The sequence below is a fragment of the Mauremys mutica genome, chromosome 10 (genome assembly GCF_020497125.1).
Source record: "Mauremys mutica isolate MM-2020 ecotype Southern chromosome 10, ASM2049712v1, whole genome shotgun sequence".
NCBI classification, from domain to species: Eukaryota; Metazoa; Chordata; order Testudines; family Geoemydidae; genus Mauremys; species Mauremys mutica.
In genome coordinates this window covers 34,561,314-34,586,215 of record NC_059081.1, presented here as the reverse complement: position 1 = coordinate 34,586,215, position 24,902 = coordinate 34,561,314, and the positions used below count along the sequence as shown (strand labels likewise).

The following is a 24,902-nucleotide window of genomic DNA, read 5'->3' as shown; positions in this document are numbered from 1 at the left end:
GAAATTTAAACACGTTAATTCCAAAGGTGATTGATTTAAATAAAAGGGGTTTCTGTGTAAGGGGAAATTATACTGTTACCAGGTTTTTTTTAAAATGCTGTCCTCAAAACCTAAGTTAGCACAAGTATGTGCTCTGTATACAGATATGTGGTGTGGTGTTTTTATGTAACTTGTACATTTTTCACTCCTGCTTGTTGTCAAGAAGTGCAAGTTGCACCATATTGCAACTTAAGCTGCACATAGTATGAGTTTACATCCAGTGGGTAATTTATACCACAGTTTGTCACAGCTGAGTTTGGCACAGAAACTTCAGGCTGCATCAGTTAATAGTATCTTCTTTTTAAAGGAAAAAGAGTAGCATGTTCCTGGTCAGACACAGCAGATGAGAAAACATTTTTTTTTTATTACACTGCATGTTTATTTCCATGTTTTGTTTATATTTCTGTGGAGGATCTATCTCAGCTGTGTTAACTGTAGGGGAAGAGAAGTGAGAGATTATGATGACACAATATTGTTGCTGATAGGTCATGCATGAAATTGTTGTTGTTTTTACTGATGCACCAATATAACTAGGCTAGATGTTGCATGTAACTCACTTCGGCCCCTCCAGGTTTCAAAGCCGAACAAATAGACAACACAGACTATCAAAAATAACATTTGAATATAGCAAATTAATAATGATATATAGAAAACACTTTTTCCTTTTGGTTTTTGCAATTTCATTGCCATTTTTGAGAGTCTCATAAAGGTAATCACTGAATTCTTTCAAATCCTTAATATAGAAAGACATGTTTTGGGAAAAGTAAAACTTTCCCAAGCCCACGTGCACTGTAGATTTAATATGTGCGTATCATCAACAGAACATAGTTGCTGTGGCACTGTTGTATGACATGATGACTTCTCTGTTTCACTATCAGAGTGTAATAAATCTTCTGGGGGATTATACTATTGCAACATGAGAAAAACACCATTTTCTTTATTTAAAAAAAAAATCCAAAAACATACATGTTGCATGATAGAAGGTGGTTTTGTTTTTGTGGGCTTTTTATGTTTACAGTGTGAAAAATCACAATATAAAACTGAATACAGTTTGGTTTTATTGGATTCTGAGTGTGGGTTAGTCATACATTTCTCTTGTGCTTCACCACCATTAACAACATTTTAACAATCCTTCTGTGAGATATTCAGGCACCTGGCTTGCACAACATGAGAGTGAACGTAATATAATGGTCATTTTCACTCTGATATTCCTGTTGGGCCATAGGGAAAGCATTGTGTTGAGCACAATTATTCACTAACTGAATATTTTGACACTATGTTGTACTATAAAAATGTATGTCTGCTTGTATTTTTTGTTAAGGTTTCCTAATTCTTTTTTATTATTTCAGAAGAAAAGCTAAAACTAAAGCTCCTCTTCCTCCATCTGAAACAAAAAACTTTGAAGTTTCTTCATTTGATGGTACAGAACCAAATAATTACACCATGGAACAGAAAGAGAATATAACTGATAAAGACATAGAATTATCGGTGGTCCTTCCAGGGGATGTGATCAAATCTACTACTGTTAATGGCAGGTATGGCATAGAAATTTTTTTTTTTGAGAATGACACTCAGTTCCTACTGTCTGCAGTTATACTTTCTGGACAAACTTATACAGCCCTTAAATCCATACTCAAACTTGTACCGCTGAAGAAAATACATTGTTTAATTAGTGCTCTGATACTAACCACTTGTTAATGGGGAAAAATTCAAGTATATAGTTCTATATTTCAATACTCTTCCCCCCCCCCCCCAAAGAGGTGTGTTGTGTCCCCCCCCCCCCCCCCCCGACTTTAAGATTAAAAACTTACTTATGGCAAGGAGTGTTAGGAACCAAATTAGCAAGAACAGAAGGTATGAAATCATTTTATAAGTCATTGTGTGTGTTGAGTAAGGAGGCATCCAAGGTAGAGGGACTGTAGCTGCCCATCTCCACAAATGGATTCATTCTTACTCCTAATTAAATTGGTTATTCAAGGGCGAGTAACCTGTTATCTTATTCACATAGGAAGTGTTGCCTTCAAGATTTTCTAAACCTATCTCATTACTACTTCTAGATTGCAATGAATCCTAGAAACTGTGTCCTAAATGATGATGGGTGCCAAAAAGATTTTGATCCTTTCAGACTCTCTAAATTTTAAAAGAAATAGATGCTTTCTATCCAAGCCTCTGTTATATTAATGTTTTAATTGAATATCTTGAAGTCAAGCCAATCGGAGAATAGAACATATTGTGAATGCAAGCCAGTAAATTTAAGTGAGGCTTTTCTTTGTGTGTACTAAGCCCACTCCAATTCAGAAAGCTCTGAAAACTAGCTGTTGTGGTGGAGTCAGAAATCCTAGTATCCTAAAGCAAAATGGAAAATATATACCATCTCAGTTCAACGTGGCAGACCTTACAAGAAAAGATGAATCTGTTGCTTGCATGATTTGCAGCAGGTTAAATGCCAGCTTGTTGCTTTCACAGTCTGGCAGATGAAATAAAGAACCCACATGTGTATTTTGCTCTTCTTTGCTTTCCTCTGTGTTGTCCCTGTGTTTTTTGCAAATTTTTTTTTTAATTATGTAACCTAAACTAGTAAGCAGCTGTATCCCTCTCATTACTTAATAAGCAATGTATCCTTGTATGGCTTGCTCACTCATGTTTGCAGACTTAAGAATGGGCAAGCCTTTCACTTAACAGAGTGATATTTGTCCTTTATTCACTCAGATCTGTAATTGACAAAGTCTTGTAGTTCTTTTCTAGGCCCCAGATGATCTTAAAGAGAACTTTGATTTGAGGTTGGTGTTTCTGAAAAAGGATACATCTTAAGAAATTGTTTACTGAGGTTATGAGAATGCTAAGATTCTTTGGTAAAGGAATTTTGCTTATTCTTGCACCTAACTAAACCGTGGCTTATATAATTTGTCAGTGTTCAGGAAGGTGGCCCCCGTAAGTTTATCAGATAAAATGTGGGCATACATGTGTCATTTAAGAACATAAAGTATACTGATTCTTATAGCAGTTTTGTTATCCCATGAATTAGTGTTTTTAGTGGTGATTTTGCTGCTCTGTGTGTGTGTGTGTGTGTTTAAACTGTTTTTGAAAGTGAGCAGCTGTTAGTGTTGGCTAGACCCATTCGTAGTGCAGGAAGATACTGTGCAGGTTTCACCATTATGCTCTGCAAATAATCTTCCAACAACTGTGTTTTTCTAGTCTTGGGCCTGTCTTGAGCAGAAATTGCTAATCATGTGCCCAGTTGTATGTTGGCATGGTTAGTTTGTGGACAAATAGTAAGATCTACCTGGTTCTAAATATGTTATGGACAAATAACTTCTTGGTTTTTGTCTTATTCATTCCTCTGTTTAGACCCAAGAACAGATTTAAAATTCCTGAGCTGAAATCTTGTGTAGTATAGACATTTAAACTGGGCACAGGAAAGAAAGTAGTGAAGTTATATTTTCTTACAACAAACTGCATTTCTTCACTTTGCCCAAGTGTCAGAATGCCATAGAATGAAGCCTCTGTGCAGTTGTCTGTGTTCTGCTGCACAGCCCACTTTGCTGAATGTGCAGTTAGGCTGAGCTTAATGAGTTACAAATTGTTCCAGAAGAGCTGTGCTGAATCTGTGTTCTTACATCCTTGGTGGATTTTTTTAAATCGGTTTCTGTGTACTTCCAGTCATTTAGGATATTCTTCCTAGTAATTTGTTGCTTTACTCTGTATAGTTAGTGAATAAAAAGCTTTGCCTGTTTTGCTGCCCTAGTTTTCAAAAACCGTTGTATTTATAATCAATAACAAATTCTGTTTTTACCTTAAGTATGTTGTTTGTGTGTTTTGGGAGGGGGGGAAGGGAGGAGTAAAGTGCAAGAAGATATAGGCATAAGTAATTAGTCATAGGGAAATGAAATTTTTCACAATCTGGAAGAATTTTGATGACTACTAACACAGTGCTGCCAACTTTCATGATGTTATCGTGAGCCTCGTGGTATTTGTTGTTCTGAAAGCCCAAACTCCAGGAGTTAGGGGATTGTCTGAGAAGCTTAGCTGTTTTTTAAATACATTTCTAGCTTTCATGGTTTGGGAGAAAAGCTTGGAAATGTTACCCAAATGTACTCTAAAGATCCCCAAATATATTCTTTTGAAAAATCACATGACTTTAAACCAGTCTAGTGATTTTTGTTGTTTTTTTTTCAGGGCCTGACTTATGATTTTTGAATGTTTGGGCTGGCATTACTGCTAACCTTTGAACTACTAACATTGGTTCCTTCAGAAGAAAAGTTTATTAGGTAACTTAAGGACTTGTGGCTCATTGGTTGTTAAACGTAGGCCGTGTGAGTACTTCATATGAATTCTGTAAACCTTTTTACAAGAAACCTGGCTACAAACTATTTCTGCAGTTCTCTGTATAAGAGCAGTCATAGTTACACAGAGCAAAAGTTACCTTACATTAACCATTGTAGTTCCAGTACTGTTAAAAGAAATGGAAAAAAAATAGTTTGTTCCCTTCCAACCTTCCAGTAATACTATATGATCTTGGCCACTTATGTTGGCTAGAGAATTCTTGTTAATCTTCCCAGTCAGGGCTAAAAATGAGATTAGAGAGTGAACAGTGAGTAGTTCTGTGTGTGTGTGTGTGTGTGTGTCTCTTTAAATTATGTTGTGATGAGTGGTTCCCAAATATTTATTGCTCACTCCTCAGAGGATTCAGCATGTTGTAAACATATATTACATCTTTTTCCAATGCTTTAAAAGAAATCTGGAGGCAGAAATAATTACAGTTCATTGCAAAATAAAAACCTATTCAGAGAAACAGGTAAACTGGAGGCTAATGGAAAGATATTTTAAGTGTGCAAATATGTTTTTGTAATCACAAACGGTAATTTGGGAAAATTTATGTGACTTAACAACATAGAGGACGTGCAAAGAGCAACCCAGAATAAACAGGGATGGCAAAGCCTTGTTTGTGTCCTATGTGGTATTTGATGGCACAAGAAGGTTTCAGATTCAGAATAATTCACTGAATAATTAACTGTAAATGTGTTTACTTTTTTTAAACTAACTAATACCGCTAGTCAGATTAACATTATCAACTACCATTTTCTTGTGGCTGTATCAGTTTTATGATGTCTTATGGAAGGTTGATTATAAAAATATTTAGATCAAACAAAATTTAGCAGAAAATGCTACTTTAAAAATTACTCCAAAGTGTCATTTGGGTTACTTTTTAACAATTATTTACTTATGGACTCTGCCTTTTGACCTTCTGTGTCAGCTGCATCCGTAACTTGGCATGTAGACACAATTTACTTTGAGTCAGTCACGATGCTGGGAATTATTTAACAACCAAGGATGTGTTACAACAACAAGGGGCCTCATTGAAGCATTTTTATCTTTACTTTCTGGGATGGCAACAACTACCAAAAAAAAAAAAAAAAAGTGCAGTTGAAAACAAACTTTATGAACTGGTGCTTATCGAATCATAGACATGTGATGTGAAATCCTAATTCCAGGGAACGAATTAAGACAAGAAGCCAAAAGAGTAATTCAGTGATATAGAAACATTTAAATAATTTTATGTGAAGAAACAAATGCAGTCATAATACTCTGAAATGGGGGAAGAGGGAGGGAGAGTGTGTGTGTGTGTTTTCAGATTGCTGGGTACTCTCCATTATAAAACCCTGTGTTCAGCTGCTTACAGTTTTGCCAGACTAACCATTCAAGCTGAGTTTTTTCCATGCTGTGTGTCTCTTGTCCCAGTCTGAAGCTTTGGAAAGTTTCAGCAAAAAGATTCAGCAATTTTGGAGAATGAGGTTAAGGAAAAATAAATTTTTAGCCAATATTGAAAAATTCTTACAACAATTTCCTGAGAAGCTGTAGTGCTTCTAGGCTTTGGAGCAGGGACTTGATATTTGGCAGTGTGGTTGCCCTAGGGTCAGAGAGGTGCCTTTTTGGCTCTCCCCATTAAAACCTACCCAAATTTAGCCAGATTACATACCTGTGAAAATCACTGTTTGCACATGCTTGGTAGAGGTTTGTTAGAGGCTGGCAGCTAAATTTTCCAAACATTCTTTCTTCACTGAGAATGTTCCATCTTCACAGAGTTTCATATGAATCACACTAACCACGGTTAACCCTCATAGAGCTCACTGAGCATGCTCCAACCCAGGACTGAGCAAGCATTTTTTTGTGTGTGCAACTACTGTGTCTGTTAGTCTGGCTCTGTTATGGTACCAGACACTAGAAATGAGGCCAGGCGACTCTCTCGTATGCCTGTGCTGTCATGCTCCCCTTACTGGTTCTCAGGTATGTAAAGGGTAGAAGGAGGAACAGCCTAAATTGGCTGCAAAGAGGTTAGAATAAGAGTGGAGGATTCAGGAATAGTCTTGGGTGCATCTACTAAGTTGAGAGTGCTTGATTTTACAACCTTAATGTTCTTCTAATGTGTGTTTTTAATGGAGTAACACATTTATTTAAGCTTTGGTTAGAAAAGGAGAAAGCAGATGTGGCTGAAAAGTTACGGCACTGAAACTCCTAATATTATAATGAAGCTCTCTTCAATAAAAGGTTGTACGTGATTCAAATATATCTAATTTTATATCAGTAAAGTTCACAGAGCTAATTTCTTCCTTTTTGTGTTAGGACATTTGGGATGATAATATATAGCAGTGGGGAAATCAGATGCCTAAAGTTTCTTGTGCAAAGACCTCTTACTGAATTCATCTCAGCTTTCTTTGTAATATTTTTTCCATAGTTTCAGTGAGCCAGTATTCCCATTAGTGTTCTCAATGAAGAAAATATTGAGAGATGATGTCACCTATACTACAGAATGTGTGGCTGGTTTCTTTTTGTTTCAGACACTCTGCAGTAATGGGCTATTGCCCAATCCTGGTTCATATGTTTGCTTTCAAAATCCACTTTTAAAGGTTAAGATTTTGATAATGGTGTCATAAATCTATGTAGCTGGAAGCAACATTTGTTTCAAGCCACAGTAGCAGCCTAGGAAGACCTGCAGATAAGAGCAAGGAGGACCTTCCTGCACTGAACATTAGCCTCCTCGCTACATTAATATTTTGGAAGCTTTGTGAAATAATTCTTGCATCTGAAGAAGTGGGTATTCACCCACGAAAGCTCATGCTGCAAAACGTCTGTTAGTCTATAAGGTGCCACAGGATTCTTTGCTGCTTCTACAGAACCAGACTAACACGGCTACCCCTCTGATACTTCTTCACGCCCCTTTTCCCTACTCCAAATGAAGCCCACTGTTGTTCACTGGGATCATCCCAGTATGGACTGAGTTGGGGTTTAGGATTTTGGAGAGGGTCAGAGAAATGGATTTTTTGGAGGCCTAAAATATAGTTCACTTTATATGTAAAGGAGGAGATCTTTGTCTCTGCTCTTGTCTCCCACCTGCAACACCAGGACCAGGGATGCCCAACTGATAGTGCTAGAGTCTGTGTTTAGTTGCCAACCTTTTAAATAAAATTAATAGATAGTTCTGTCGATAAGCTGGGAGCCATTAAGCTGATGGAGTCACTGTCTGTTCTTGTTCTGCCATAGGGAGATGAGAATGCAATGGTCAGTCTCAGCAGCCCATCCTCTTTCCTTCTGTCCACTGAGATTCATAGATTCCAAGGCCAGAAGGGACCATTGTGATCATCTAGTCTGACCCCCTGTATAACACAGGCCAGAGAACTTCCTCAAAATCATATCAAGAGTGTATCTTTTAGAAAAGTATCCAATTTAAAAATTGTCAGTGATGCAGAACCCCCCCCCCCCCCAAGACTCATGGTAAATTGTTTCTATGGTTAATAACTCTCAGTGTTAAACATTTACACCTTATTTCCCGTCTGAATTTGTCTAGCTTCAATTTCCACCTACAGGAATTGTGTTATACCTTTCTCTGCTAGACTGAAAAGCCCAATGTTAAATATTTCCATGTATATACTTACAGACTCTAATCAAGTTACCCCTTAACCTTCTCTTTGTTCAGTTTAAATAGTTGGAAGTCTTTGAGTCTGTCACTAGAAGGCATGTTCTCTAATCCTTTAATCATTCTTATGGCTCTTTTTTCTGAATGTGCTCCAATTTATAAACTTCCTTCTTCAATTTTGGGCACCAGAATTGGACACAGTATTACGTCAGCAGTTATACCAATGCCAGATACAGAGGTAAAATAACCTCTCTACTCCTACTTGAGATTCTCCTGATGGTGCATCCTAGGATTGCATTGACTCTTTTGACCACAGTGTGACACTGGGAGCTCGTGTTCAGCTGCTTATCCACCACAACTACCAAATCTTTCTCACAGTCACTGCTTCCCAGGATAGAGTCCCCCATCCTGAAAGTAAGGTCTTAATTCTTTGTTTTTTAGATGTACACATTTACATTTAGCCTCATTAAAACACACATTTGTTTTCCCAGTGTACCAAGCGATTCAGATTGCTCTGAATCAGTGAACTGTCCTCTTCGTTATTTGCCACTCCCCCAGTTTTTGTGTCCTCAGTGATCACTTGGGAGGGAGGGACTTCTTCTCGAAGGGTGGGAGCACAAGGAAGAGGTCAGCAATTTCTTTCTTCCTTCTTGCCAATGGGAGAGAAAATGATGTATAAAGGGGAAAGGGTGAGATCAGTGCTCAGGGCTGGTTTCCCTGAGCAGAAATGTAATTGATCTTGTGAAGAGCTTACAGATGAGTTTCTCCCTGCACCCCTCAGGTGGGCATGTACCGACGGGATGACGGGACAGAAATTGTTTCTTCCATCCTCCCACACAAACCCAGTACAATATTGTAGGCTACTTGATGCTTTTGAATCAGCTTTTTTTTTTTTTTCTTCAGGCAAGTGCTGCCTCCTGCTGCTTAAGCAGGTAATGAGACTTTCCTCTAGAAGATGAAGAGGGAAGAATAAACATAAAAATAGAGCAGAATTTAGCCTATAATATCCTAGTACTCAGTGGTGGCAGATGGACTGTAAAGCATCCCTCTGCTAACATGATCCTGAATTTGAGTATGTTCTTTCGAATAATTCCAACATTTGAAAGTGTACTTGTTTTGTTGTGTGTCCAGGGCTATGATTCCAGCCCTGAAGCCTGAATGAAGCTTGCTCAGGAAATAAGCAGTGCTAGAAGCAGCAAGAACTAGTTTAAATGCAGGAATCATAACCTGGGTTAATTTTAAAAGTTAAAAATTAAATCATGGCATTAAAAAAAAACAACAAACCTCTCCTCCTATTACTTACATTCAGTCTCTGCTAAGCAAAGACAAGTCTTTCGATGTCTTATGTCTGTGAAGATAAATTTGAGTTATCTATTCTCCTTCAAAATAATTTTATTCATAGAATTGTGCCTAGGACAAAATTCTAGACAACACTGCCTCAGTCTGCTCAGTTTCATGATTGCTTTGGGAATGTGTGTGAATTTTGAACATCCTATATTTGTTTTGATATGCTCCTAGAAATTTAAGTTATGTTCCAATGCTAATTAATTAATCCCTTCACCACAAGCTTGTGTGTATAGCAAGCTGGCGCTGAGGAAATGGACCACAGCTTTTCCACTTCCTGCAATAACATAACATATATATTATGATGTTTAAAAAAAACATAGTGAAGAATGTTACAGTTGCAGTCAACTCAAAAGTTAGGAAATGCTAGAATTATGTTTGTCTGTGCAACATTACTTCAGCCCCTTTGTGTGTCTGGATTATCATCATCAACGATCTACAACCTATCCTGGAAAATGATCCCTCCCTCTCACAGACCACAGAAACACTAACTCAGGAACCAGTCCCTGTAACAGACCCTGTTGCCTACTCTAGCGACACCATCAGAGGACCCAACCACATGAGCCACACCATCAGGGGCTCGTTCACCTGAACATCTACTAATGTGATATATGCCATCATGTGCCAGCAGTGGCCCATTGGCCAAACCGGACAGTCTCTACTGTCTGTCTAAAAGAATAAATGGACACAAATCAGACATCAGGGATGGTAACATACAAAAGTCAGTAGGATAACACTTCAATCTCCCTGGACATTCTATAACAGATTTAAAAGTATCCATACTTCAACAACAACAACAACAACAAAACTTCAATGACAGATTTCAAAGAGAAACTGGAGAGCTACAATTCATTTGCAAATTTAACACTATTAATTTGGGCTTGAATGGGGACTGGGAGTGGTTGGCTCATTGCAAAAGCAATTTTCCCTCTATTGGTATTGACACCTTCTCATCAATTATTGGGAGTGGACCACATCCACCCTGATTGAATTGGCCCTGTCAATACTGGTTCTTCATTTGTAAGGTAACTCCCTTCTCTTCATGTGTCAGTATATTTATGCCTTCCTCTGTAATTTTCACTCCATGCATCTGAAGAAATGGGTTTTTTACCCAGGAAAGCATATGCCCAAATAAATCTGTTAGTCTTTAAGGTGCCACCGGACTCCTCATTGTTTTTGTGGATACAGACTAACACGGCTACCCTCTGATACTGGATTATGATTAAAATCTCTTTGGGAAGTTTTCTTAGCTCCAGGATGTCTCTGAAACTCTACAGCCTGGTAGTTATGGCCCTGACCTGGGATATGGAAAGCCCGTCTGAAAATCCCAGGTGAGTGCCCTAACCACTGGGCTACAGAGCCAGGCTATTGGGTATTCTGTGTCTGTGGATGAGGGATGGTGGTTGTGGTGGTTTCTCTTCCTTTGGGGAAAAAATTAATGTTTGTGTTCTTTACACCATTGCATGTTTGTACAGAAACAGCCATTTCAGGAAGGAATAAGTAAAGTAAAGAGTTGGTTGAAATAGTTTCATTGTGTGCCAAAATCAGGCTGGTTTTGGGGAAAATCCAAAATATGAATAGCTGCAAATAGACTTTGAAAGTGTTCTTTATTAGATTCACAGTATTTTATATGGCCGTAGCAAGTAATTTGTTACTGAGGTTCAAATATCTAATTATCCTGCTCCCACAAGTCGGGAACTTTACTGTTATGAGTGGGTATGCTTTGGCACCTTTGTTCTTCTCCAGCTATCTTTTTCCAAGTGTGTATTTTCTGGGTCCTATATCATACATTAAACATATGTGCCAGAATTTTCAAAAGGACTAGTCATTTTGGTTGCCTGACTTGAGACATCTTAAAAGATTCTTTTTCAGAGGGCAGGTGCTCAGCATTTCTGGAAATTGGACCCCTTTTCAGTATGTCAAGTTGGACAGCAGAATCATGAGTCATTTTGGAAAAAATGGACCATAAAATATACCAGCTGTCCAATTACCACCACTGCCAAATCCCATGTTGTATTGCAAGTCAGGAGGCAAAAACACCTCTCACCCTCAGAAATGCACTATTTTGCACCACCTCTGTGCAGATTGCCTCTTGCAGGAGCACGGTAGCTCTTTAAGTATATGTGCATATTAAAGGTGCCTTTTCTTTAAGTAATATCTACAACATCTAAGAATACCGTTACAAAGTGGATGTGTTGACCGTAATTATTTAGTTATAGGATAGCAGAGATGATTTTTGCTAATGTTCAGAAATGCACTTTGTGGCCTATATAATGGTTGTATACCTCTTCCCCCCCCCTCTTTTTTTTTTAAACAGCAAACCCATGATGGACTTGCTGATTTTTCTCTGTGCACAGTATCATTTAAATCCATCAAGCTATACCATAGACCTGATATCGGCAGAGAAGAGACAGATTAAATTCAAACCCAACACACCAATTGGAATGCTTGAAGTAGACAAGGTGATTTTAAAGCCAAAACATATGGATAAGAAAAAGCCCACTCCTATAATGCCAGAGGTAAGAATTATACCAATGGCGGCGTTATCTGAAGAGAGAGATTAAGATTAAGATTGTTTTTATCTAAATGTTCTAATTGTGATTTATGTTAAATGCAAGTTCTCAATAGAATATATTTTCAAGGCATGGCCCGGTGGCATCGCAATATACCATCACTTGGAGATTAGAGCTTTAGTTTGTAACTAGGGGTTTAGATGATTTTGGAATTTTACAATGACGTAAATCTTAATTGTTCTTTTGGGAATGTAAATATTATGCAACAATCTGAAGTATAATATAAAGTTACAAATCTCCTTCATGAAGAGTTTATCCTTTTGATAAACTCTCTAAAGATGATCTGTGGGCAGCAGAAATGTACATACATATAGCATCGCTTTCATAAACTGAAAATCAATTGCTCATAAGTCATTATCTGGACTGCCATAACTTACACACCCTTCTGATTACAAATTACTTACTTTGTTTTCATTTAATATGTGCTCTGCATGTTATTGCTCCATCTTTTGAGAATTCTTCAGGTCAGATGTATAAATGAGGGATATTCCTCATGCTCTGGGAAATTGAAGCTTTGCAGAGTGCAGAAAATAAACATTTGTATTTTTATGAAGCGCTTAAATTACTGAATTAATTTTCTTCATTCCATTTTCTACTTTCTAACTTATGCTAAGTGAATTGTAACACAATGGAGACTACATTGGCATAGCTACACCACTGTAGTTATGCTAACATAACTCTAGTGCAGAGGCAGGCTATGCCAACAGAAAAGGGTTTTCTATTGGTGTAGGAACACATCGACAGAAACATTCTTCCATCAGCACAGCTGCATCTTAGGTCAGGATAGCTAATTTGGTCAATATCCCTGAACTACGTGGCTATGTTGACGTAATTTTTAAGAGTAGACCAAGCCTGAGCCAAAACTGATACTTGATCGATCAGGCGTTTCCGTTTTTTTTTCTTGCTGAGAGAGTAAATGCCATCACACTTTTCTTAGAGTTTCTTTGTAACATTGATAATACTGTAACAATGGTGAAACAGCCCTTATTGGGTATGGGGGGGGTGGAGTTTCTGTGGTTGCTGCAACATTCTGTTGGTGTAACAGTTTGGGGTTTTTCTCTGTCTGTATTCCTTGAATGTTACTTAATAGAATTTGTATTTTTTTCCCAGCAAACAATAAGAGTGGTAGTAAACTACAAGAGAACACAGAAGACTGTAATGAGAGTGAGTCCACATGAACCTCTTCAAGAGTTCATACCGATTATCTGTAGCAAATGTGAGTTTGATCCTTTGCACACTGTATTGCTGAAAAACTACCAGTCTCAGGAGCCCCTTGATGTAACAAAATCTCTTAATGACCTTGGACTAAGGGAATTATATGCAATGAATGTCAATAAAGGTAAGACATTTTTATATATAGTTTCTCAACAAAGGTATGCACACAGGAAATGTTTTTAAAAAAATGGTACATCTATGATTTCATGTGTTCTAGAGAAATGAATTTCCTTCGAGATACTGCGTAATGTTCTTCCTTCATTCTGCTATAGAACCAAAACCAGGGGTGGCTCTGTTTTTTGTCACCCCAAGCACGGCAGTCAGGCGGCCTTCGGCGGCAGGCCTGCGGGCTGGTCACACGGATTTGGCGGTGTTTCCGCGGGTGATCTGCTGGTCCCGCACCTTCGGTGTACCCATTGCCGAATTGCTGCCAAAGCCGCGGGACCGGCAGACCTCCTGCAGGCATGCCGCTGAAGTCTGTCTGACTGTCGCCCTCACGGCGATCGGCACGCTGCCCCCCGTGGCTTGCCTACCCAGGCACGCACTTGCTGTTCTGGTGCCTGGAGCTTCCCCAGACCAAACCCAGCTAAGAGCTAGTTTATGAAAAACTTCTGGAAGCTGGTCCCACAGTTAAACAGACCCCTCCCCCGCTATGAAAGCATATCCTTCTTTTCCTGTCTCCTGCCCAAAGCTTCCTCTCTGTTGCTCTGTGTTTCTTTATATGTCTCACCAACACTTTTTTTTTTTACTGCTGCTGGGGAAATTCCACTCTCTAAACCATAGTCCTCTGCAGAGAAGTTGGAGTAAAGTGACTTCCCTCAGCCTTCAACTATCCTATCCTATCTGAGCCAGGTCTGTTCACTAATTAATAATCCTTAATGCCAGTCTCTTTCAAAGACCAGATCTGTAAGCCCTGTTCCCCTGTCTCGCCACTCCTTAGAATTTCAGTCCAACGTGAATGTCAAAAGATAGCAGAGAAGAAAACCAGCCCTCCAGTTTGCAGTCTCACATGGATAAACATAGAGGGTGCCCAATATCAAACAGAATTAAGTTGTACATAGATTCCCATAATTGTCACATCTTGCTAAATGGGAAAGGTGCAAAATCAGCAGGGAAGTAATTTTTGTTTATAATCCTGCAGGGTCAGATGACCAGGTACCTAACAGCATATTAATTTAACAAAATGTATGAATTTATATGGTGCTTATCAGTGTAGGATATGAGCACTTCACAGAGGTATAGGTTGATTTAGTTTGTTAATATTACTTGCTTCACAAGCCATTATCTCCACTTTAGTGATGGTCAAATTCAGATAGAAGGCAGGGCAGTGACTTGCCTTTGCTCACGCATCTAACTCCCAATCACATGCCTTGCCCACAAGTCCATCTTTTATGAAGGACTCCTTACGTTTTTTTGTAGTCCCCTGTTACAAAGACTTTCTGAGAGAGATTTCAGGTGAACACGTTCTGTCAGCATTCGCTCTTGTAATTCAGCTAGACTTCCCTAGACTAGTGCTATGTACCTTCTTTCTATAGTCATTATCCCTGCATTTGACATAATGCAAATTTTCCTCTCTGCCATAGCAGCATCACTTGGTATGTTTTATTTCAAAGACATTTATCTCAGTTTGCTTCCCAAAGACTCCACAGTCAGCAATATCTGAAATAACAGCTTTTATTTAGAGTTGGTTGGGAATTTTCAGTCAGAATGATTTTTCCAGTGGAAAAATTAAAATGAAATATTTTATTTTGGGACGGTTTAATTCAATTAATAATCTTTACTTTTTTGAACTAACCCACAACATTTAGTTTTGAGTTATGTTGTATGTTATGGGACTCACGTGAGTGTGTGTATTATGGGAGACGTAGTCCAACAAAGGAGCCTGGTCTATAAGAGAGAACGGGGCCCAGAACGACAACTCCTGCTAGGTCTATGTGCTTTGGAGAAATGTAGTTTAATGGTGAAATAAGTCGAAACACAGTGATTTGGGTTATTTTAACAAACAAAAATATTACATTTTAATCTTAGAAATGTTTGAATGTTTCATGTCAATCAAAAATGTATAACAAAATGTTTCATCATTTACTAATTGAAACTGTCCACATAATTTCATGGTGTGGAAAATTTTTAAATTTTATTTTTCATCCCGTTGTGGGGGAAAAAACAAATATTAACATTTTGAAATTTCCCTTGTGATAGAAATCCAATATTTTGTTCAGGTCTGCTTTTATTATACTGAGATTTGTAAGCACAAGTTTACGTTTTAGGACAGAAATATAATAAAAATAAACAGTTTATCTACAGGTTAACTGTTGCTATTTTTGTTTTCCTCCGCTTGAAAAACAAAAACACCATAGGTAAAAAATCACAAAGACCTCTCTCCAAATTTAAAGAGTTTTTATTCTGTATTGTATGCCTCCTGACAGCATCTTTAAATACCTCTGACCTTCCCAAACAAAAGATATCAGGCCTCTTGTGGAATATCTTCTTTTTTTCATTTGAGTCACAATCTGAGTAACAGACTCAGTTTGGGAATGATAACTTACAGTGGAGACTCCCTTTGATCAAGAAAGGTATTGATTGAAGGAAGCAACCTATCTTCTACCAATTTACTACTTTGGACAAAAAAATAAAATTAGTCTGGGGTTCTTTCCCTGACTCTATTCCTAACTTTTTTTTATTTGAGAATGTATGTGCTAAAAGTCAATAATTTGTGGCAGGTCAAATAACTAAATTAAAAATTTACATTATTTGAACTTGAAAACTGTTTTCCGGACTCCAGCTTTCTGTGTAACAGACAATTTAGTTATAGTCAGAATTAAAAGCAAAGAAAAAAATACCATAAATATTATTTATTATTAGAACTTCCTATTTAACTTCTATTCCCCTGGTTAATGATGACCAGTTGCTTTACTGAAGTTTGTTCTGGGGCTATAAAGGTAATTTAAAATCAGCATCCTTTTAGCAATTGCCTGAAGCCAACACGCATGGTGAACTTTTCTCCAAAATGAATTTCCTTCCCTTCTCAATTAGAAACAATCTAGGAGGGTGGGCAGGTGGATGGATTGATTTTATTAGAGGATTGTTATGATTTGCTACTGATGGGAAATATTAACAAATGTGCTAGTTTTAATATGATGTGCTCTAGAACACAATCTGCACATGTACAGATTGTGGCATCTCTGGTCTTTGATATAAATTTGTGTGCATTTCACTGTCATACTAGTTCAAATTCTGAGGTGGTGGTTAGTTTTAGATATAATTCTAAGATGTTTACTCTTCTACTTAGGGAAAACTGTTCTTATGAAAGGGGCCTGCTATCTTTTCCTGTTTTTGGAAACTCAGATGAGAGTGTTCATATGTAATTTGCAGCTTTCCCTCAACTACAGTTAGGTTCTGTATCTAATAAATAGTATCATTATAACTAATTTACCATTTTTCTTTCTCTAGCCACTTCAGCTGATGACTTCAATTTATCATCTTTACAAGGTAAGTTTTACTGAGCTAGATAGTGAAATAGGAGCACATATATAAACTGTAGCTGATAAGTTGTCACTCAGACATTGCCATTTATAGACTGCAAGTAAACAAGTACCTTCATGTCCTATAATGTGTCAGATTTGCATAAATTATCATTACAGAAATTGATACCCTGCCTATCATACAGTGTTTCAATAAATTTTAATTTATGGTGGTTCTTTGATCACCACAAAAGAATGTTCTTCAGGAGCCCCTTGAACAATGAATGATTTGAAAATTTTTTACTAAAAGGTTTTACTAAAAGATTCTGCCACCCTTACTGATGTTGAGGACTGTTTTACAATGTTAGGTATCCTATTGATTTCAACAATCAATAGGATAGAGCTTCTCCCACTGACATAGCTATGCCTCTTGGGGAGGTGGATTAACTAGGCTGACAAGTGAGCACTCTCCTGTCGGCGTAGAGCATCTTCATTAAAGCGCTACAGCAGCACAGATGCATCGGTGTTGCTATGCTGATGCAGCGTTTTAAGTATTGAGTTGCCCTGAGGCGCTCTTATTCTGGAATATTTTTAGCACAGTGCTTATTACCATACTGTCTGCCCTGAGAACACTTGCCCCACCTTTGTGATGAAGAGTACCCTATGTCCCATAAGGGGGTGTGGTTTTTGTTTTTTGTTTTGTGTTTTTTTAAATAGGCAAGTCTGTGACAGGGTAGTGCTAGCTCTGGAGGTTCAATTTCTTAAACAACCTTAAACATTAACCTGAGTACACAATAAGATTGTGAGGCTTGCTTGAGATTTTCATTGCTACATTCATCTGAACGCAGGTTTTATTTAGCAATTAATAACAATGAGCACTTAGCTACAAATTCTTCGCATTGGAACTGTGAAATGTATACACTCATATATATTAGTATGTAATTTTTTACCTATTTTTTGAATGAGATATTTGAAAAAAATCTTTTTTGTCTGGAAATAAAATTTACTTAGTTGAGTGAAGTCAAGAAGTACTGAATTTTTTTACAGTGGTGTTTAGAAGTGAGTAGATGGATACTATGTATACACACAATTTTTGCATTTAATTTTCCTGTATTGTTCTCTATCCAATTTTAATGTGGATTTCTGGTTGCATGATTTAGCACATCATGTGTTCATGAGTTTTTACTTTCCTAGGATGTGTGCACTGCACATATGACATTTGTGGTTCACATATAACATCTGTGGTGTCTTTACTGGTGGTCTGCAGAATGAAGAAGCTATGAATTAAAGGGGGCTGGATAGTTAAAAGGGTACATGATCTGTGGGGGAGGATCTTTCTCCAAAACTAAAGGAAATACAGAATGAAAGAGCTTCTTGCACCCTCCACATGCCTTATGCACTCAGAGTGGTTGATCATCAATTAACCTGTAGTTATCCCATCTGTATGTGGCATTGGTTGTCAATATTTGTGCATTTAAAACATTTAGTTTTCCTACAGGATATAAGACTTTTTAGATTATAATAAATTGCTTTATAGAATCCTAATTCTGAGTGAAAATCACTACTCCCAGGTTTAGCAAGAATTTGATGGCTTTTTACCAATGGCTCATACCTAGTTTATGATGTGATCTTCACACTGAGATGTCGGAGTGTTACCATTGTGCCACATCTTCATTTAGGGGTGTATGTGTGTGTATATGTATATATGTGTGTATATATATGTGTGTGTGTGTGTATATATGTGTGTGTGTGTGTGTGTATAGGTTTGTGTTTAATTGAAAATGGTATACTCATTTACAAGCACTACATGCATAGAAAGTTTTCTTCTTTGTTCAGGAACCTGAATAAAGTATACAGGAACATGGCAGTTAGGGTGAAAAATTGGGACGGGAGTGTTAGGGGGGTAATAAGAGCCTGTATAAGAAAAAGACCCAAAAATCGGGACTGTCTCTATATAATCGGGACATCTGGTCACCCTAATGGCAGTGTAAATGGAAGTCTAAAATTTTAATTGACCGCAACTAAAAATTTCTCTAAAACGATTGATCGTATTTAGTGCAGTGCTGATATGGAGCACTTTTTACATTGCTGGCAAGTAAAATTCATGCTAATTTATGGTTGCTTAAGGAGAAAAATTAAGGTAAAAAACATGGCAATGTCAGGAAGCTTTTTCAAACTGTACTTTCAAAAGGCTACTCATACAGAATATTTTTTTCTCTACTACACACTCTGCTACCAGCCTGCTGGAAGGATATAACAAACATACCAAAAATAATCTATGCAATAAATATCTAGAATTAATATTTTCTGTTGTAGACTCCTACCAAATGTCTCAAAACCCAGATACTTTGAAGGAGAGAGAAAATAAAGGATTTTTCAGCTTTTTTCAGAGAAGTAAGAAGAAACGAGAACAAGTAAGATGGCATTTTCTAAGCAAAATAGGTCTAAATATATTCTCAGAACAATCAGGTTTGCTGGTTCAAATACTTTCAGAATGTTTGATTATCTCTTCCCCTCCTTTTAAGACTGCCAGTGCCCCAGCAACTCCACTGATGAGCAAACCCAGGCCAACTTTTATCAACAGATCTAACACGATTTCCAAGCAGTACGACTCTAACACATTGCCATCTGAAATGCCAAAGAAGCGAAGAGCACCCCTGCCTCCAATGCCTGCATCTCAAAGTGTCCCACAGGATCTTGAACATACCCAAGTGAGACACGCATCATCTTGTGTTGTGAAATCTAGTAGTGTTGATGACAATGAACAGGTGAGTTATTGTTAAACTTTTTCTTCTCCACCTCCCCACCCAATTAAGTTTCACTGATTAAGAGTATCTGAGGCAGTAGTATTTCTGGTGAGGCTTAGAACAAAAATAGTTACACAATATAAGTTAAAAGTCCTATTTTCTGAGCATATAGTAGTGAAACAAGAAATATTTCACACGGAGATAAAAGTGTATCAGTTGAAGGATACATTTTAAATATCCTGGTATGTTTCCAAAATATTGGCTGTATTATTAAAAATAGAATAAAATAAACCAATGTTCTATTAATACATTTTTATATGAGTAAGATTAGAAGTCAAATTTATTTTAGAAAGAAGAAAGTATTTGTTGCAATTGGATAATAGCCAGACAACAAAGATTTATATAATCATCACAAAGGCTCTGATCCTCCAAAGACATGTACATTGCTTAACTTTAAAGTCACTGGTGCTGCACATATGCTTAAAGAAAACCACTATTTTGTAACAAGGATGTTTCATTTTAAACAGTGAGAGTGATAAATAGGAGTTCCAGCCTCAACTTGTTCTATTGAGTTAATAGCTTACATACTTACATACATTATGGCTTACATTAATATGTCCATTAACTACACAGGGGATTGGGATTTTATGTCATTTCTAAATTGCCTCGCTTAATCCTTTGTAGTAAAATGCAGTTTAATGTGTTGTTGAAGAAAATAGTCTTCTAAACAATCTTCCAATCTAAATTATTAGAAACAAGTGGGACTCTTGGGAACTACATTTAACTTACAGGAAGCACAAGGATGCTAAACTAAAGTTTTATCTTAGTAAAATTGTCTGCTTGTATAGTAATGCATTTGAATGAAGTTATGACAGAGGTTATCTGAGTGTATACTGAACTCATTCCAACAAATTTTGGGAGAAAATTAATGCATTGGGTAATATCTTGGTAAAGCACAGATTGTCAGTTGTGAAGTCCAATTAAAGATCGAGGCTAAAAGTGTCAGTGTAAATTAAGACACTGCATATTTGTATTTTGCACTGTGCTTTGAATCTGGAATAAAAGGCATTCTTTTTAAATAAATTAGACTACTGGCATGCCAGAAAGATGAGATGAAATGCTGAATGAAAAATAGGCCTAGAATTTGGTGCTAGTTCTGTAAACAAAAATTCTCAAATGAACCATTAGTCTAATTATCCTGTACACAATACTTTTCATTTCCAGTTAACATGAAAAAACCACAAGAGAGCGCTGTTTAACAGAAGTTCTAAATTTTGTCTTATATTTGGCTGAGAAGCTTTGTCATTTGAAGAGGAGAAAAATATTTTTTTTCTTTACCAGTGTAAAATTAAGTAACAGTCTGTCTTGGTCTTTTCTTGCCTCTTCATTGAATGTAACAGTGAAGGAAAGACTTTTTTTAAAAATCTACTGGGGAGAGTAGGCAGTGCTCCACTGTCTAATCAAATTTGCAAGCAGTGCTGGTTTACAACAAAACATTTTCTTAGCCACTGGAGAGGAGTTCAAGGAGAAGAAATTCTGTGACATTTAAGAAAGTGGTTCCTTTAAAATCAGTACATCCTGGGGCATTGATGGTGACTATTATAATTGGTTATTTGTATTAGCACCTGCAGGACATAAATTTAAGAGTTGATCCCACGGGACTGGGCCCTTTACGAACATATAATAAGAAACAGCCCTTGCCCAAAAGAGTTTGTAGTCTGAACAGAAAAGACAAACAAAGGGTGGGAGGAGAAACAGAGGCACATGGAAGTAAAGTAACCCACAATGATTGTACAACTTCGGTATTTCCCAATTTTCTTCGCTATGTTGAGTGCATCAATACTTGATTAATCCTAATGGGCTAAATTCTACCAGTTTACTCCTGTGGAAATCCTGGGTAACTCCACTGAAGTCATGGTTCATCTTTGAGGGCTGTTCCCTGTGTGTATTACATTGTGGGTATTCATGTGTTCCATGCACCTGAGACCAATTTGTGAAGCAGTGTTCGTTGGTCCATACTTGTGCCTTTACTCTCCTCATGCTCTGTACTGAGGATATAAGGGACAGTACAGATTGACTGCCTCTTCAGCTCCTTCTTACTATTGCATAGCCTGAGATGGAACCTCAGTGCCAGAGCTGAGCCTTTTGTCCTCAACCTGTAAATATTTCAAAAGTTTTATAAAGTTTTAACTGTATATAGTGCTCGTACAGTTTATTCACTATAGTGATTAATTAGTTCCCCCAGGGAGTCTCCCTGGCTCCCGGTACAGGATTTAGATTATGCCCAAGTTAATGAGATTTAAAAGCTGCATTTCCTGTCCCTGCTGTTTTTTTCCAGCTATGATGGCTAACTCTGCTGTTTATTGCCTCAGAGAGGCTCATATTTCTGTTAAGTGCAGTATTTGCCATTCCTTTCCTAGCCAAACCTAACAGAGGTGAGAACTCCATCTTAGGAAATGCCTCATGGAGTGTACAATGAGACCCCAGACCCCAGAGCTGGGACTGGGCACTCCTCTGTACATCATCCAGAGATGCTGAGATGTGCGCCTCCTAGCACCAGGAGTGGGATCGAGCGGAACTAAAGACCTTTTACTGGGGTCTTTTTATGAGAACAGGAGACAGGCTCTCCTAAACATAAAAGCAGATGTCCCTCAATATGCTTATCTTTGTCTTTTCCCAAAGCCTTATGACACCAATGAGGAGCAGAGGCTTCATTCCCTTGACCTAAGATGTGCATTAGTATTTTACCTGCAAAGAACAAAGCCAATCCGAAAGTAACCTAGATTGTTCATTGCTACAGAGGAATGAGTGAGTGGACAAACCATATCATCTCAGAGAATATCTAAGTGGGTCTCTTGCTGTATACCACTTTATCAGTTGGCGCATTTCCCTCACCTGCAGATAGCGATATCTTATTCTAATAGAGCGACAGCAGTTTCAGTAGCTTTGGTTCAAGAGTGCCCTTTCTTGACTTTGCAAAGCAGCAACATGGAGTTCTATCCATATGTTCATGAGACACTACACCTTAGTTCAAGCCTCCACAGATGATGCATCCTTTGGGGCAGTAATCCTTCAAACCTCTCTACTGGCCTGCTTCCTCGGAGCCTCTCCGCTTGAGTAGTGCTTGTCAGTCGTCCACAGTGAAATACACATAGGGACCAGCACTTGAAGAAGAAAGTGAAGTTACTTACTCACTAGTAACTGGAGTTCTTCTAGATGTGTGGTCCCTATGTGTATTCCACTAACAGCCCTCCTTCCCCTCTGCTCTGGATCATAATTGGATTCATGAAAGAGAGAAGGAACTGGAGAGGCAGTTGCTCTGCACTCCTTTTTATATCCTAGTTACAGAGCATGAGGAGAGCAAGGGTGCAGGCACAGACCAACAGACATTGCTTGCAGGATTCTTCTGGTTTCAGGTGCATGGAGCATGTGTACCCACAGTGGAATATAGATAGGGACCACATCTCGAAGAACTCCAGTTACCATGATTTAAGAAATTTCCCTTTATACCAGATTTACATGGGTGGAAATGAGAGCAGAATTTGTTCCTTTATTTCCAACAACAGTAAGAGGTATGTGGTTTATAGATGCTCTCCTGTATGCATACTAATGCATACTAATCATATTTCACAAAATCCAGCTGCCTGCTAGGCAGATTTGCATGCCTAGAAGGCCCTATCCATCCTCCATATCACATCCCATTATATTAACTTCTTAAAGCCAGGTATAGAATCATAGTAATTTAGGGTTGGAAGGGACCTCAAGAGGTTATCTAATTTATCTGCTTGTGTTGGGGTAGGAATGTGTACACCTAAACCATTCCTGACAAATGTTCATCCAATGATGTAGATTCCACAACCTACCTTGATAACCTATCCCAGTACTTAACTATCCAGTACTTAGCTAGTGAGAGAGTTTTTGCTAATATAGCCTAAGTCTCCATTGCTGTGGATTAAGTCTTTTACTTCTTGTCTTCTCCTTGATAGACATGGAGAGCAATTAATTACTGTCCTCTTTGTAACGGACATCTAGTTGGGGTATGCCATGTAAGACTAACACATCTTGTCCTCAGGGCAACCTGAGAACCTTGTGCTGATTCATGTGAATCGCTAAGTGGCTCTGTCCTAATGTGTCAAAATCACCATCTTGTTAGGATGCCCTTTAATAGCAGCCAACAGTGTCACACACAAAGTGTTATATGCATACTGAAGCAAACTTTGCACCATATTTTTCCCTATTGATATTCACTCAGCCTCTTTTTAAACAAAATTTATCAAATAAAAAATTACACATGTATAGTACTGTGACAAACTTATTTGAAGTTGGCACTAAATCCTATTTTTTGAACAAATGTCAGCTTATTTTAAGACACAATTGTTGTTCAGTGGTAGCTTGATAAATGAAAGGCATCTTACTCCATGGGTATTGACAAGGTCAAGAATTCTGCTGTCAATGGGTTCTTGAATTATGGAGGGATCATCAGTAAAAGAGAGATTTGTGATCCTGTTTATTCCAGTTCTGCTTCTTCATATTCTACTTTATGAAGTGGACCGCTTAATTGAAGCACAAACAAAAGTCCTTTGAAGATGACCCCCAGGTCTGGCTCAAGTGTAGATTCTGCTACCATAAAATGAATGTGATTTCTGGATTTTATTATGCTGTCAAATAGACAAGTGATAGTGATCAAAATAGCTACAGGAATGGGCATCTGTGACTAGAGATGAAACATATTTCTTTATCATTGGGATCCTGAAAGTAATCACTCTGAGATGTAGAGCTACAAGGTTACTTCAGTATCAGGCTAATAGCTGTTACAATGGCAGGCAAAATTATGGCAGCTATCTTTTGAGATGCTGAACTAGTGATAAGAAAACTGAACAGCTTTTTTTAAAGTGCATACAGGACTTCCATAGCAACATACTGTATAAACCAAAGGTTCTCAAACTGAGGGTTGCGAGGTTATTATAGAGGGGGTCGTGATCTGTCAACCTTCACTCCAAACCTTGCTTTGCTCCAGCATTTATAATGGTGTTAAATATATTAAAGTATTTTTAATTTATAAGGGGGGGTCGCATTCAGAGGCTTGCTATGTGAAAAGGGCCACAAGTAAAAAAAAGTTTGCGAGCCACTGGTATAAACTAAAAAGTTCCCCTCAGATGTCCTATACCTTTGTGTATTTTGATGCTTTCATATTGTGTGCACACTGGCAAAGAGCCAAATCCCTATTTTTGTTAGAATATTTGTTAAAATGTTGTTGTTACAGTTCCGTCTTTACACCATATTACAACATATTTAGGAACATTCCCCATCAAAGTTTTCTGACATGGGCTTTTTTAAAAGTGTGAGAGATTCCAGGTTACTCTCTTCCTAACATTTGTGACAACTAATTTTTGTTTACTGTCATTGTTGTGATACATTTTTGACTGTCCAGCACTATGAGATATAATTCCCCTCACTTACTGCTCCACCATTTTCTGATTATTTTTCCCCTGGGGAATAGGTTGAAAGTATTGCTCAGAGAAACTATTAGAAACTTAACAAGTTGTTTCAATTTTGGTTAATAGTGGATGTTATCTCAGGTATACATTTTGCAGTACAATAATCAGACTTT

The 24,902-nt window shown here is 37.8% G+C and overlaps 1 protein-coding gene across 6 annotated transcripts in view; it reads left to right on the top strand.

Moving 5' to 3' along the window:
- COBLL1 (cordon-bleu WH2 repeat protein like 1) overlaps positions 1-24,902 on the top strand; it is a 122,520-nt gene that overhangs the window by 73,969 nt on the left and 23,649 nt on the right. For 5 of the 6 annotated variants that reach the window (XM_045032930.1, XM_045032927.1, XM_045032924.1 and 2 more), the window contains exons 2-7: positions 1,389-1,574; positions 11,613-11,814; positions 12,979-13,207; positions 16,534-16,572; positions 18,861-18,958; positions 19,070-19,312. In XM_045032930.1, the coding sequence (XP_044888865.1) occupies positions 1,483-1,574; positions 11,613-11,814; positions 12,979-13,207; positions 16,534-16,572; positions 18,861-18,958; positions 19,070-19,312 (903 nt within the window). In that variant the 5' untranslated portion in view covers positions 1,389-1,482. Of the gene's footprint in view, positions 1-1,388; positions 1,575-10,551; positions 10,627-11,612; positions 11,815-12,978; positions 13,208-16,533; positions 16,573-18,860; positions 18,959-19,069; positions 19,313-24,902 lie in introns of those variants that run through there. The other variant, XM_045032929.1, reaches the window with a different exon arrangement.